Source organism: Elephas maximus, chromosome 8 (genome assembly GCF_024166365.1).
Source record: "Elephas maximus indicus isolate mEleMax1 chromosome 8, mEleMax1 primary haplotype, whole genome shotgun sequence".
Lineage (NCBI taxonomy): Eukaryota > Metazoa > Chordata > Mammalia > Proboscidea > Elephantidae > Elephas > Elephas maximus.
Window position 1 is genome coordinate 119188344 of NC_064826.1, and position 15871 is coordinate 119204214.

The window sequence follows — 15871 nt, forward strand, 5'->3', positions numbered from 1 at the left end:
TTTCACCTAGCATCTATCCATCCATCCATCCATCCACCCATGCATCCACCCATCAACCATCATCCATCCATCCACCCATTTTCTACCCACCTACCCATCTATCCATCTATCATCTACCCACCCATCCACCCATCCATCCATCCATCCATCTACCCTCCACCCACCCCCCACCCCTCATCCACCCATCCGCCCACTCACCCACCCACTCACCCATCCATCCATCCATCTTCTTTCATTCATTTACCTGAACTAATGAAATAATTACATTAATATTCTTTATGTTAAGTATGCAACCTGCCCTGATGTGCTTACAAAAATATGCTTCATCAGCTTCTGTCTTTTTAAGGTTAAGAAAACTAGAAGGAAAATGGCAGTTTCTGAGTGATTAACTTCCCTCTCTGCTCACCAATCCCAGGACGGCAGCTTCCAGCTGCTCCTCGCACCCACCCTCATAGCCTCCCTGTCTTCCCTTTCTAGGAGACTCACCTAACTATGGCTATCTGCGGAGTGGCCTGATGGAATAAGTCAGGGACCATGAGGTACTAAAAATCGGCTCAGCCTCGCTGACACCCATGATGTACCAGGCCCACACTCAAGCACTTCATGAGTACAACTTCACTTATTCCTGGATTAGGTGATCACCCTCATTTTATGGGTGAAAGAGGAGGAGGGACTCTTTCTGGTATTGGAGAGACTCCACATGGTATTGCTGGGCTTTGGGGCAAGCACTACCTAACTCCAGGCCTAGATTCTCGCCCACTGCTAGTGACACGCCCCAGGACCTCAGTGCCTGCTGCTCCTGCCACACGTCCTGCCCAGCCTGGAGGAATGCAGACACCACATGTGGCACTGCATCCGGCTCTCCCAGAGCCGGAGCACCAGCGTGGGCTGAGCACTGGGGCCTTGCCTCCTCCATCAGGGGTGGCCTGAGCCTGGTCTCACTGCCAGAAGAGACTGCAGGGCAACCATGGGGTGGTTTCCTGGCTCTCTGCAAGTGCACAGAACTCCTGTCACCACATTAAGCTCACAGGTGGACCCCATCACTGGCTTTTCCCAGGTGCTCTCTGTCTGGTGTCTGACACACTGACTTTCCATGTGCCCCAACTATAGGCTGGGTTCAGGGGCACCACTGGTATGAGGATGCTACCAGCTGACCTAAAACACTCGCAGACATCGAAAGGGCTGTGGTTGGAGCCTGGCTCAGCCACGTGACCCTGGGCAGGTGCCCAGTGCCCTCACCTGTAACACATCTTCCAGGTAATGCTGCTGTGAGGACTATATGAAAAGAAAATATCTACAACAGTGACGAGCTACTTCTTACAATGTCAAAATAAGAAGAATCTCTTAGGAGAGTTAATGTCCATCAGTCTTCATTCTCTTCCCCCTCCCCATTTTTAGATGACAATTTGCCTAAGGCCAACAAGTTTGGAGGTGAAACAGATGGGATTTGAACCCAGAGCCTCCATATGCCACCCCAAGACCCTAAGGCAGGTGCACACTGCGGGTACAGAGATGCACTCCCAGACTCCACAACTGCCCAGGGCCTCATTTGCAAAGCGGGACTACAGGTAAGCCCTGCACATGGAATCTGGGTAGAGAGCCTGTGTTCACAATCCCTGCCAGTCATCATCCTGCCTTATGCCCAACAGAGCACCTCAAAGATTTACAGAGGCCATGACACCCCCCCGTCACCTCGGTGCTCAGGGTTCCAGATGGCTTACAGGTCCTGCCATCCAGGGTTTCTCCCAAAGCAGGACCCTCAGAACTGCCCAGGGTGTTTGCTAAAAACACAGATTCCTGGCCCCTCCTGCAGACCTACTGAACCTGAAGTGGGTGGTGCAAGATTCTGCATCCTTATACTTGCCTTGATGAACCTGATGGATCCCCTGCCACCATCATGCCCAAGCAGATGGGGAGTCCCCTGCTCTGCAGCACGACACACCACCTGGCATGCCAGGTCACCTCAGGCCACCAGACAGTTTTTCATCTGACCACTCTGCAGCCTTCCTGCCCTGTCTCCCCAGATGCTGTCCCAAACCCCACGGCCCCTGCCACAGGTCTACCCTGCCCTAGTGGTGCCGGGCCTTCCCCACTAGGTAAGGAGTCTCTGCTGCCCCCACATAGTGGCTGACTCAGCTCACAGCCCTGCCCTGATGCTCAGGGCAAACCCACCTGCATGGCCCAGAGGTAGTCCAGCCGCAGCTTGAGGTCCACCTGCCTGGAGTGCAGGCCCAGTGCGCAGGAGAAGAGCAGGATGGCCAAGATGGGCTCATAGCTGGGCAAGGAGACAGCACGGCCGCTGTGGAAGGAAGAGAAATCAGGCTCGGTTCAAGCTCGGCACCACAGGACTACTGCTCTCAGGGGCCCCCAGACCCCAGGTCGGGCTCCGCACCACAGGACAGCAGCTCTCAAGGGCCCCCAGACCACAACCTGGACCCACAAGGGGCACAGGATCATCCAGGGGGAGAGCCACCCCTCAGTGGAGGTGCAGGCCCAGAGGGAATGTGGAGCTGAAGGGGAGAAGTAGAGAAGCCACTAAACTTAAAAAAAAGCTCTCACAAGGGCTTGAGTTTTGTCATCAGAAGACATAAGACAGGCTTTGTGACCAGGCTGAGCGGCTCCTGGCCACACTCACCCAGCTGCTCCTGTGGGCCCGCTGAGCCCCAGCATGAGGACAGACAGCATGGTGAGCACTAGCAGGAGGAGCGTCTTGGGCCAGGAGGGGACGCGCAGGAAGGTGGCCAGTGTGAGGGTGCCCACGAGGCAGCAGAGCAGGGCATGGGGCACCGACGTACAGGGCGAAGTGGGCAGCGCAGTGCTGCGGCCTCTGGGCAAGAGGACCATCAGGGAGCTGTTGGGGCTCGAGCGCCAGGCCCAGGGCATGCAGCCCACCTGCAGGGAGGAGGAAGGGGGGGCACTGTGGGAGAGGCACAGCAACAGGGCTCACTAACACACTGAGGCCATCTCCTGCACTGTGCTCCCCTGGCTCCCTGCTCTGACCCTCACTGGCACCAGCAGCCCTTCTGACCCCTGCACCTGGCCACTTCGAAGCCTTGCAAGGGCTTGGTACACTGCTGCCTAAGGTGGAAGCCACTCAGGTTTGGACTCCGTGGTACCATCATCCAACCCCGACCCCTTGGGTCCAACCTGCCACGGATGTGCCCAGCTTCCATTCTCCACACCTGAGGGGTGGTGTCCTTTCCCCTCAGATAAAGCTCCTCCCCTCCTACGCATCTGTTGACTTCCTCCCTTTGCCCCCTAAGGCACCACCCACCCTCCTAGGCCTGGCTCTCTAGGAGGCACCTCTGCTTGGCTCTAGGTCTTCCTTCGTCCTGGGACATCTCTAAACCTATCACCCAACTCCAGCTCTTTTTGCCAGCTAAAAATACATACCATACATCCTTGGGCCACTGAATAGATTAAGACCACGATGAAGATACACAAGGTGGTACGGATCTGAATCGTCAGGCACCCTGGAAAACACTGACCAATAAAATACTTTAAAAGTATCGCTTTATTACAAAGTTGATTCACATACAAAGTGAGCAATCACACAGTAAGGAGGTGTACAAAATACGTTGAATGCTGCTGCTTCTCACCCTCTTTATTCATCTTCTACAATCATTTCTTGGTTGTTTTCACAAATTTATTCTCCCAGGTGAAAAACTTGCCAAAAAAGAAACAAAACAAAACACCTGAGCTCTTTAAATGAAAAACAACAGCTCCCCTCCCCCACACTGAGTTTGATTGGGATTGCAATTAACTGAACAGATTAACTTGGGGAGACCTGACATTTTTATAATATTTAATCATTCCATTTCAAAATGGTAACAATTTCCATTTATTTGTCTCATTTTTTATATGATTTGATTAAATCTTATCATACGATTCTTGTTATTCTTAGAAATTTTATTTTAAACCTATTTACTTTGAATACATTTTGAGATATTCAATAGGCAATTTCACAGATATAATTCAGAAGCCCTTTCTACACTCACACTCCTGAAATGCAAAATAAAAACGATCATCAACACTCACAGGGTCCTCACAGGTGACAACCACAGTCAGCAATGACGGTGGGGGTGGTGAGGCAGGACTGTTCTGAGCAGTCCACATGGACTGAACCCTTCACCCCCAGTCCTGTCAGGTCAGATCCTACTGCCCCTGCTTAGCAGTGGAGGGAAATGAGGCCCCGAGATCACCAAGCCCAACGTCACTTATTCCTACGGATGGGGAAACAAAGTGACTTATTCAAGATCATGCAGCTGGAGAGATACACCTGGATCCCAATTCTAGGTTACCTAGGTCCTCACGTTCTTCTTTTTCACAGAAACACCAGTCCCCTAAACCTTCTCAGAAAAAAGAGCTGCTCTGTAGCGGTCTAGGCCAAAACTTTTTAGTGACCTTAGCTTAACTCATTTTGTCCTGTTCTCATCTCTGACTCAGCCCATGGCAGCTATGTGGTTCCCATCCCATTAGACAAGACATAAAGCCAGCTCTTTCACTCATTTCACAGACACCAGCAGAGCTTCCCACTAGCCAGATCTGTCCCCAGAGCCTGCACGGTGGGTGAGGCCTGCCATGAGTGGGATCCAGGAAAGAGTTGATGTCTCAGTTACCTAGTGCTGTTATATCAGAAATACCATAAGAGGGTGGCTTTAAAGGACAGAAATTTTTTTTCTCACAGTCTAGGAGGCTAGAAGTCCAAATTCAGGGCACCGGCTCTAGGGAAAGGCTTTCTTTCTCTGTTGGCTCTGGGGAAGGTCCTTGTCTCTTCAACTTCTGTTTCCTGGTTCCTTGGAGATCTCCATGTGGCTTGGCATCTATCTTCCCCCATTTCTGCTTGCTTACTCTGCTCCTTTTATATCTTGTAAGAGACTGACTCAAAACACACTCTATACTAACACTACCTCATTAACAAAGACAAACCATTCCCAAGCATATAATTATAAGCATAGAGGTTAGGATTTACAACCATATTTTGTGGGGACACAATTCAATCCATAACGGTCAGTTATCAGAAGATGGAAATCTCCTGAAGGAGGAGTCCTCAGAGGGAGGATGTCCTCAGAGGGAGGAGCCCTCAGAGGGAGGAGTCCTCAAAGGGTGGAGTGCTCAAAGGGAATATGTCCCCAGAGGGAAAATGTGCTCAGAGGGAGAAGTCCTCGGAGTGGGGAGCCTTAGAGGGAGGGGTCCTCAACGGAGTGCTCAGACAGAGGAGACTCAGAGGGGGGATGTTGTTGGAGGGGGGATATCCTTATACGGGAGTGCTGGTATAAAAGGGAGTGGTAGTACTACCAGGAGCAGAGCAGAGAGGGGAAAGCTACTCAGGGTGAGGGACTGGTGTGTGCAATGACTCAGGTATGGAATGCTTAATGGCAACTGTTATGGATTGACTTGTGTCCCTCAGAAGGATATGTTGAAGTCCTTACTCCTGATACTTGTAAATGGGACCTTGTTTGGGGAAATAGGGATTTCTCTTTGTAGATGTTACCAGTTAATAGTTGGATAGGACCTAACTTTTCCTTTTATAAAAAAGGAATCGCTCACAGGGGGAAGACAGAAGCAGATGTATTTATACGCAGCAGAAGAATGCCAGGGATTACTGGCAGCCTCTAGAAACTAGGAGAGAGGCAAGGAACAGTTCCTCTCTCAATGCCCCTAAAGGAATCAACATAGTCACAGACCCTGATTTGGACTTCTAGCGTCCGAAACCATGAGAAAATACATTTCCACCTTTTAAAGCCACCCACTTAGAGGTATTTTGTTATGGCAGCCCTGGGGTGCTCAGGCTAAGCCATGTGACACCACCATTTGCCAAGGTCCAAATGACCAGATGTGTGTGATTTCCAATGGGCAAATTCATAGCCAATAAGGACAATAAGGAAGGAGCCCTGGTGGCACAGAGGTTAAGCGCTTGGCTGCTAACCAAAAGATCAGTGGTTCAAACCCATCAGCTGCTCAACAGGAGAAATATGTGGCAGTCTGCTTCCATAAAGACTTACAGCCTTGGAAACCCTAAGGGGCAGTTCTACTGTGTCTTAAAGCGTCGCTAAGAGTCGGAATCAACTCGACAGCAGCAGGTAAGCAAAGCACAGTAAGTACAACCCACAAGAGTGAACTCTCCAGAACCGTTCTTTCTCTTCTTTGGGCTCTCTTGATTGGACACCAAACAAGAAAAATTGCAATTACTCATCTAGTATTTTTTAATTCATAGATTTTTAATCATTAATACATGGATTAATTCACTTAACGACTATTTGCTCAACTTCCAGCAGTGTGCCAAGATAGTACTATACTCCCTGTTAGCAATGGTACCAATGAACTACCCACAGGCCAAGACTTTATAATCATTTATAGTCTCATTTCACTATGATATCAACAACACTGTGGAGGCAGGCCAGGAAGCATTATTTTTTTCCCAATGCAGTGAGCACTGGTTGGCTGCTCCCCAGCATCTATTCCTCTCTCCCATCTTGTCAACAATACATAGCATTTCATTCAAGTAGCCAATGTTTACACAAAGCCCATATGCTTCAGGGGCTGGTGACCCCACCCCAGCCACCTGAGGGTCCTGATTACCCGTTGCTGTTGAGTCAATCTCAACTCATAGCGACCCTACAGGACAGAGCAGAACCGCCCCATAGGGTTTCCAAGGAGTGGCTGGTGGATTCAAACTGCCAACCTTTTGTTTAGCAGCCAAGCTCTTAACCGCTGTGCCACCAGGGCTCCTTAGGGCCCTGCTTAGTTAAAGATAATCAGCACATTCCATTGCCAGGCTGGCTATGGAAGAGGTAGTGACACGACTTAGGTCAACAAGAGAAAAAGGGATGCTTGGCATTGTGATGTGTCAACTTGGCCAGGCTAAACTGCATTTCCCAGAATCCCCATCCCCATGTATATCCAGTTAGGGAAATGTGTGTGTGAAAACTACCCTCTGTGGACTTACAGAAGGCCTTATCCTCCATCATGTCACAGCCAATGAAGTACAACAATGGGTCCATACTTATAGAATTCACTGGTCTTACCATGTTTCCCATCAACAGCTGGCTTGACAGAAAGGTAGGGAAAGCCTTTTGAAAACTCAGTTACAGTGCCAACTAGGTGGCGGCATCTTGAAGGGCTGGAGTAACACCCAGCTCTAAGTCAGCATCCAACACAGGCAGTACTTGTTTCCTGGCTTTGCACAGTACTACAGGACCATAAAAACAACCATGCTAACTGAAACTGTGTAAAATGAGCTTAATAATCAATGGGGAATTTTAAGATTGTTCCATAGCCTTTAAAACTTTTTGTTAAAACATTAAAAACTCTTTTAGTGTGTTGCTTATAGAGAAACAGTACATCTAATATTTATTTAGTACACTTGTGATAGGTCTAATTTTAAAATGAGCCTCCAAGATTTCCTGCCCTAATTCCTGGGACAGTGACTACGATGAGATATCATGCCAATGATTATGCTACATTACATGGAAAAAAAGGTGTTTTAGATGTAATTAAGGTAATTAATCAGCTGGCTTTGAGTTAATCAGGAAGGAGATTATCCAAGTACATATGATCTAATCACACGAGCCCTTCAGTACCAGAGTATTCACCCACTGGTGTCAGAAGGGGAAGTCAGAGGGTCTGAAGCATGAAAAGGACTCAACATGCCATTGCTGGCTAGAAGATGGGAGGAGGCAACGTGCAAGGACTGGTGAGAAGGGCCCAGCCAGCAGTCAGCAAGGAAACAGGGGCCTCAGTCCTACACTGGCTGGAACTGGAGTCTGACAACAGCCTTTATGAGCCTGGAAGCAGATTCCTCCCCCAGAGCCTCCTGATAAATGCCTGGCTGACACCTTGACTTTGGCCTTGTGAGATCCCAAGGTGACTTCTGACTACGGCACTGTGAGCTCATAAATGGGTGTTGTTTTATACCACTGTGTTTGTGATAATTTGTCACTAGCAATAGAAAATGCATACAGATTTTGGTGCCTGAAGTGTGGAGGTGCCATAACAAATACCCTAAATGTGGAAGTGGCTTTGGAATACAGTGGTAGGTAGAGGTGGAAGAATTTTGAGGGGCATGGTAGAAAAAGTGTGTCCATGCTTCCCCCTACATTATACCCTTCTTTCTTCTCTCTGCCTGCCCTGCAGATGTCAAACTCTACCACAGTGACTGTTTAACCAGCCCCACAGCTGTATAAAAGTCAAATCCCTTTACGGAGTCCTTTACATATAGGGCACATACATATATATTCTAGTGGTTCTGCTTCTCTGCTGGAACCCTGGCTGATACAGGACAGGTTTGCCAGAAGCAACTGCAAAGAAGGCTTTCATTCTCCTCAGAGGCCGGAGGGACATCCTGCTCCCCCTGGTGTGTGTATGGGGGCGGGGGCGAGGCGTGAAGTAGGGCCTGCTGACATCTTTTTGGCTCTTCATGGGTAGCCAGTCTTAGGATGGGCTGGCACTGCAGGTGCAGTCAGAGGACCCAGAAAGCAAGAGGCCTTGGATGGTAGGACTGAGTTATTGAATAAAACCAGCGCTAAGCCCTCCCTTCCTCTGGTTTTTCTGAACACATGAGTCAATAATTCCCTTATCATTTCAGTCACTTTGAATTGGATGCTCACTTCCTCACAAAATAACAACTGCTCCAAGTACTTTACAGAGGAGGCAGCTGTGTGGGGCTGCATACGTTTCCAGAGCACACGGTACGTGAGTAGCGTATTTAAGAGCTCCTTTGTTTGATACTGAGTATTTTTTCAACATATGATTAAAAAATGTTTTTTAATCAAATAGACAAGAGCTAAAATGTTTTCCTAGTAATTGAATAACGACGATCACAAGGACCAAAATGGAGTTAGGTCTTGTTTCCTGTGGGAGCTCAGAAGAGCAGGAATATACAATACAAGGAGGGTTATCTTTTAAGACTGAGTGATTTTTTTTTTCTTTTTTAAAGAATCCATTTGGGTGACACTTATCAGCATATTACCCACACTCTTTTTCATAAGCAAAACAAAAAATACATTTCCACAAATAAAAAACAGCATGGAAAATAGCTTGTAATAATACAGAAAAAAAGATGGCTGTTCTGATGTGAACAAATGGAAAATTCCCTCAGGAACATGACCTACAAGTAGTCAGGCATCGACCCAGTGGGCTGTTGCCAACACCTTCAAAGCATGCTGTCAGCACATGTGCACAGGGCAGTGACATGAGTTTTCACAAAGCAATTCTGTACCCAGGGAATGCGGGCATCTGGGAGCCAGCCCTGCAAATGAGGCAACTGTGTGACGAGACCACAGAGCACAACTGGGATGCAGCAGACCAAATCTGAGAACAAAACAGATGACCTCTTCAGAGAAAGGAAGCCGAGACGTGGTAGAGTGAATCGGAGGAAAACCAGTGTCTTGGCCTCTAAAAGGGCAACGCCCATATCCTCTCAGTTTGTCAAACTGTAGTGGCTTGCATGTTGTTATGATGCTTGAAACTATGCCACCAGTATTTCAAATACCAGCAGGGTCACCCACGGTGGACATGTTTCAACACAGCATCCAGGCTAAGATACACTAGGAAGAGAAGCCTAGCTATCTAGTTCTGAAAATTAGCCAACAAAAACCCTATGGATCCCAAGAGAACAGTGTCGAACATAGTGCTGGAAGATGAGCCCCCTAGGTTGGAAGGCACTACAATAGCTGCAAAAGTGGACCTGAGCATACGAGTGATCATGAAGAGGGCACAGAACAGGGCAATATTTTGTTCTCTTGTACACTGGGTCTCCCTGAGTCAGAACAACTTGATGGAAACTAACAGCAACAACATAGAAGGTCAACCCTAACACACCCAGGGAAGGCACTGGGAAATGATGCTTCCATTGTTCATGAGGTATATGGCTGGAGGATTTCAATGATTTAGACACGCTCAACCAACAGGAATATTTTTAAATGAATAAATTTTCACTACGTTTGGTGATGGCACAGCTCATCTCCTAATGCCTCCAGCAGTGAACGTGCTCTCAGCTTTGCCTCCAGACTACGCAAGGTGTGAAGGAACCTGGAAGGATGTGGGACGGCCCCTTGCATTAGGCAGCACATCCAAATGAGAGACAGGCAAGCCCATGAGTCTTAGAATGCAAGAGAAAGATTGCTTGCCTGAAGGGAGCAATGGCCTTCAGACATTTTGAAGCAGGTATTTTTTTTTTTTTTTTTATCAAACTAGGAAACGTATTTTGTATCATCACCCAGACACACACTCAACAGAAACCAAACCTCCCAAGACACAATACTTCCTTACTACATCTGATGTTTGAGGACATCTTTAAATTCACCTCTACTCCATTTTTAAACAGAGCTTTTCACACCTCACTAAACTGATCTCACAACCCCACCAGTCAGTTGCAATTTGAAGTTTTAAAAATACTGGCTTAAAGTATGCTAAGTAAGCAGAGCTTTATCCCACAGACTTGCTCTGGGGAGCCGCTGGTGGGTCACATAGGACACCCACGTGACAGGAAAGGGACAGGAAGGCCAGCCAGGAGGCCTGTGTGTGTATGCGGAATGTTCTCCATTCCCAGGGGCTAAAATGAAACCGTGTGTTTTTCCTCCACTCAGTGCCCTCCTCTCCCCTCTGAGGAGATCTGCTGCTTGTTTTATAACTTTCCAGTCACCTTCAGTTCCTCAGAGTCCATCTAGTTTAGAACTCTGACCTCTAAATGGTTGCAAATCTCTTCTCCTTCCCCTCCCCTGGCCACTCCTGCTGTGGCCTGGGGGCCTGGGTGTGGTAAAAGCATGGGGTAGGGTAACAGGGCCTTTGCATTTCTACCCACCCCAGCCTAGCACCTGAGCATAGTCAGGCCCTGCCTTGAGCAGCACCAGGACAGGAAGATGGCCTACCCATCCCACCCATTGAGCCCAGTGCCTTAGCTTAGAGAACCTCAGAAGGCAATCTCTAAACAGCTCAGATCTGCTCCAGTAAGGAGACTGGAGAATGGAGAAAACAAGCCAGAACCCAGGTCTTCCAGCACCAGGCAGAGGTACAAAGCATGAGGAGCTTCAAGTCAACAGGAGCAGCATTCCTGACTGCACCTGGCTCAGTCCCCCTCTCCACAGATGCCTGGTGTCTCCTGGAGTCCAGTCCAGCCCACACTTCCCTGAATTCCTGACTGTTCCTCCTCTCTGCCCAGCCATCCAGACCTCCCCTGGGTTTGCCCAGCAGCTTCCCCTGACGTTCCTGCACCCAAGGCCAGCAGGGCTACAAGAACATCACTCAGCTAAGAGCCCCGGCAGTCACAGTTGCTGCCTTAGCTGTGTCCTCCACCACAGCATGTCCAGCTCTGCCCCTGTGATGAGATTAATTACTTTTGTGTATGGCCTTTCTAGCCACGGTCTTGCAACTCCCACCCAGGTGATTGAGTCATAGGGTAATTGTGGCCTACCAAGGGGGCTGGTCAGTTGTGCCTTAAAAGAGAGCTAATTCCAGAGCAGAAGGAGGAGTCTACTACCACCACCAAGGAAGGAGAGACAAGCAGGAGACACCCAGTAGCAGAGACCTGGCAGTAGGAGACAGCAAGATAGGCTTCCCAGCCCACAGAGAGAGAAAGCTGAGTGCCTTTGGGCAGAGACTGAGGGCCAGGGAGAGGTGAGCCTGCAAGCACAGCTGGGGAGAGGCTAACCTGATGGAAGAACTGTGTCCTGAGTATTCTTGAGCCTGAACTGTAAGTATTACTTCCCTAATAAAACCCATAGAAACCCTGGTAGCATAGTGGTTAAGTGCTACGACTGCTAACCAAAAGGTCGGCAGTTCAAATCCACCAGGCGCTCCTTGGAAACTCTATGGGGCAGTTCTACTCTGTCCTGTATGGTTGCTATGAGTTGGACTTCTGAGTACGGTCTGTGAATTCTGTGCGACCACTGCAATGCATTCGAACTGCCGACTTTTTGGTTAGAAGCCTAGCTCTTAACCACTGCCCCACCAGGGTTCCTGAGGGTCCTGCTTAGCTAATCAGCACATTCCATTGCCAGGCTGGCTATGGAAGAGGTAAAGAGTAGAGACTGCTGTGGGAGGGACAGTTGTCAGAAGTGGTAGAGATGGCAGAGAGGAGGTGCGTCTGACCTCTACCTCACAGGAATCAGCCTTGGGCTGTTGATCTTAATTCTTCTTCCCCCTCGAGGTCAGAGGAGATCAGACACTGCCTTCAAGCCATTTTTACAGCCTCCTTCCCCAACCCTCATCCTGCCCTCCAGGCCTGCCCCACTGCCTGAAAACAGCCTTGTTCACCACCCTCAGGATCTCTTGATACCCCCGCTTTCCTTCAGGACTAACAAAATTAGCCCCATCCCTATTCCAAGGAGAGGGGTGCTGTTAGTCCTTTCCCTAGTCTTATTTTACTTAAAAACACTTAAATGAGCCTATTATCTGCCAGACTCTGCTCCAACTGAAAACTAAACCCACTGCCATCAAATCGATTCAAACTCATCGCAACACTATAGGACAGAGTAGAACTGCCCCATAGGGTTTCCAAACCTGTAAATCTTTTTTTTTTTTTAATAATTTTTTTGTGCTTTAAGTGAAAGTTTACAAATCACGTCAGTCTCTCACAGAAAAACCCATATACACCTTGCTACACACTCCCAATTACTCTTCCCCCCCCCCTTTTTTAATGAGACAGCCTGCTCTCTCCCTCCACTCTCTCTTTTCATGTCCTTTTCGCCAGCTTCTAACCCCCTCCACCCTCTCATCTCCCCTCCAGGCAGGAGATGCCAACATAGTCTCAAGTGTCCACCTGATCCAAGAAGCTCACTCCTCACCAACAACCCTCTCCAATCCATTGTCCAGTCCAATCCATGTCTGAAGAGTTAGCTTTGGGAATGGTTCCTGTTCTGGGCCAACAGAAGGTCTGGGGGCCACGACCACCGGGGTCCTTCCAGTCTCAGTCAGACCATTAAGTCTGATCTTGTGAGAATTTGGGGTCTGCATCCCACTGCTCTCCTGCTCCCTCAGGGGTTCTCTGTTGTGTTCCCTGTCAGGGCAGTCATCTGTTGTAGCCGGGCACCATCTAGTTCTTCCGGTCTCAGGATGATATAGTTGCTGGTTCATGCGGCCCTTTCTGTCTCTTGGGCTCATAATCACCTTGTGTCCTTGGTGTTCTTCATTCTCCTTTGATCCACGTAGGTTGAGACCAATTGATGCATCTTAGATGGCTGCTTGCTACCATTTAAGACCCAGATGCCACTCTTCAAAGTGGGATGCAGAATGTTTTCTTAATAGGTTTTATTATGCCAATTGACTTAGATGTCCCCTGAAACCATGGTCCCCAGCCCCTGCCCCTGCTACGCTGGCCTTCGAAGCATTCAGTTTATTCTGGAAACTTCTTTGCTTTTGGTTTAGTCCAATTGTGCTGACGTCCCCTGTATTGTGTGCTGTCTTTCCCTTCACCTAAAGTAGTTCTTATCTACTATCTAATTAGTGAATACCCCTCTCCCACCCTCCCTCCCCCCCTCATAACCACAAAGGAATGTTTTCTTCTTTTTTAAGGCAGCACCAAATCGATTTCCAAAGTGGTTGTACCATTTGACATTCCCACCAGCAGTGTAGAAGTGTTCCAATCTCTCCACAGCCTTTCCAACATTTATTATTTTGTGTTTTTTGGATTAATGCCAGACTTGATGGAGTGAGATGAAATCTCATTGTAGGTTTGATCTGCATTTCTCTAATGGCTAATGATCATGAATATTTCCTCATATATCTGTTAGCTACCTGAATGTGTTTTTAGTGAAGTGTCTATTCGTATCTTTTGCCCATTTTTTAATTGGGTTATTTGTCTTTTTGCAGTTGAGTTTTTGCAGTATCATGTAGATTTTAGAGATCAGACGCTGATCAGAAATGTCATAGCTAAAAACTTTTTCCCAGTCTATAGGTAGTCTTTTTACTCTTTTGGTGAAGTCTTTGGATGAGCATAAGTATTTGATTTTTAGGAGCTCCCAGTTATCTAGTTTTTCTTCTACATTCTTTATAATGTTTTCTATACTGTTTATGCCATGTATTAGGGCTCCTAAAGTTGTCCCTATTTTTTCTTCCATGATCTTTATTGCTTTAGATTTTATATTTAGGTCTTTGATCCATCTTGAGTTAGTTTTTGTGCACGGAGTGAGGTATGGGTCTTGTTTCTTTTTTTTGCAGATGGATATCCAGTTATGCCAGCACCATTTGTTAAAAAGACTGTCTTTTCCCCATTTAACTGTTTTGGAGCCTTTGTCAAATATCAGCTGCTCATATGCGGATGGATTTATGTCTGGATTCTCAATTCTGTTCCATTAGTCTATGTATCTGTTGTTCTACAAGTACCAGGCTGTTTTGACTACTGTGGTGGTATAATAGGTTCTAAAATCAGGTAAAGTAAGGCCTGCCACTCTGTTCTTCTTTTTCAGTAATGCCTTATTTATCCAGGGCCTCTTTCCCTTCCATATGAAATTGGTGATTTGTTTCTCCATCTCATTAAAGAATGTCCTTGGGATTTGGATCAGAATTGCATTAAATGTACAGATAGCTTTTGGTAGAACATTTTTATAATGTTAAGTCTTCCTATCCACGAGCAAGGTATGTTTTTCCACTTATATAAGTCTCTTTTGGTTTCTTGCAGAAGTGTACTGTAGTTTTCTTTGTATAAGTCTCTTACATGTCTAGTAAGATTTATTCCTAAGTGTTTTATCTTCTTGGGGGCTACTGTAAATGGCACTGATTTGGTGATTTCCTCTTCGACGTTCTTTTTGTTGGTGTAGAGGAATCCAAATGATTTTTGTATGTTTATCTTGTACCCCGATACTCTGCTGAACTCTTCTATTAGTTTCAGTAGTTTTCTGGAGGATTCCTTAGGGTTTTCTGTGTATAAGATCATGTCATCTGCAAGTACAGATACTTTTACTTCTTCCTTGCCCATCTGGATGCCCTTTATTTCTTTATCTAGCCTAATTGCTCTGGCTAGAACTTCCTGCGCAATGTTGAATAAGAGTGGTGATAAAGGGCATCCTTGTCTGGTTCCCGATCTCAATGGGAATGTTTTCAGGCTCTCTCCATTTAGAGTGATGTTGGCTGTTGGCTTTGTATAAATGCCCTTTATTATGTTGAGAAATTTTCCTTCTATTCCTATTTTGCTGAGAGTTTTTATCATGAATGAGTGTCGGACTTTGTTAAAAGCCTTTTCTGCATCAATTGATAAAATCATGTGATTCTTCTCTTTTGTTTTATTTATGTGGTGGATTACATTAATTGTTTTTCTAATGTTGAACCATCCCTGCATATCTGATATGAATCCCACTTGGTCATGGTGAATTATTTTTTTTGATATGTTGTTAAATTCTATTGGCTAGAATTTTGTTGAGGATTTTTGCGTCTAAGTTCATGAGGGATATAGGTCTGTAATTTTCTTTTTTTGTGGTGTCTTTACCTGGTTTTGGTATCAGAGACATGCTGGCTTCATAGAATAAGTTTGGGAGTATTCCATCCTTTTCTATGCTCTGAAATACCTTTAGTAGTAGTGGTGTTAACTCTTCTCTGAAAGTTTGGTAGAGCTCTACAGTGAAGCTGTCCGGACCAGGGCTTTTTTTTGTTGGGAGTTTTTTGATTACCGTTTCAATCTCTTTTTTTGTTATGGGTCTATTTAGTTGTTCTTCCTCTGTGTGTGTTAGTTTAGGTAGGTAGTATGTTTCTAGGAATTCATCCATTTCTTCTAGGTTTTCAAATTTGTTTGAGTACAGTTTTTCATAGTAATCTGATATGATTCTTTTCATTTCAGTTGGGTCTGTTGTAATATTGCCTATCTCATTTCTTATTTGGGTTATTTGCTTCCTCTCCTATTTTTCTTTTGTCAGTTTGGCCAATGGTTTATCAATTTTGT

General features: G+C 46.7%; 1 protein-coding gene across 2 annotated transcripts in view; it reads right to left on the reverse strand.

Moving 5' to 3' along the window:
- Positions 1–15871, reverse strand: part of ADCY1 (adenylate cyclase 1) — a 258513-nt gene that overhangs the window by 63603 nt on the left and 179039 nt on the right. For both annotated transcript variants that reach the window (XM_049894205.1, XM_049894208.1), the window contains exons 12-14: positions 3394–3483; positions 2636–2892; positions 2173–2299 (exon numbers count right to left, since the gene is read on the reverse strand). In XM_049894205.1, coding sequence (XP_049750162.1) covers positions 2173–2299; positions 2636–2892; positions 3394–3483 — 474 coding nt within the window. The remainder of the gene's footprint in view (positions 1–2172; positions 2300–2635; positions 2893–3393; positions 3484–15871) is intronic.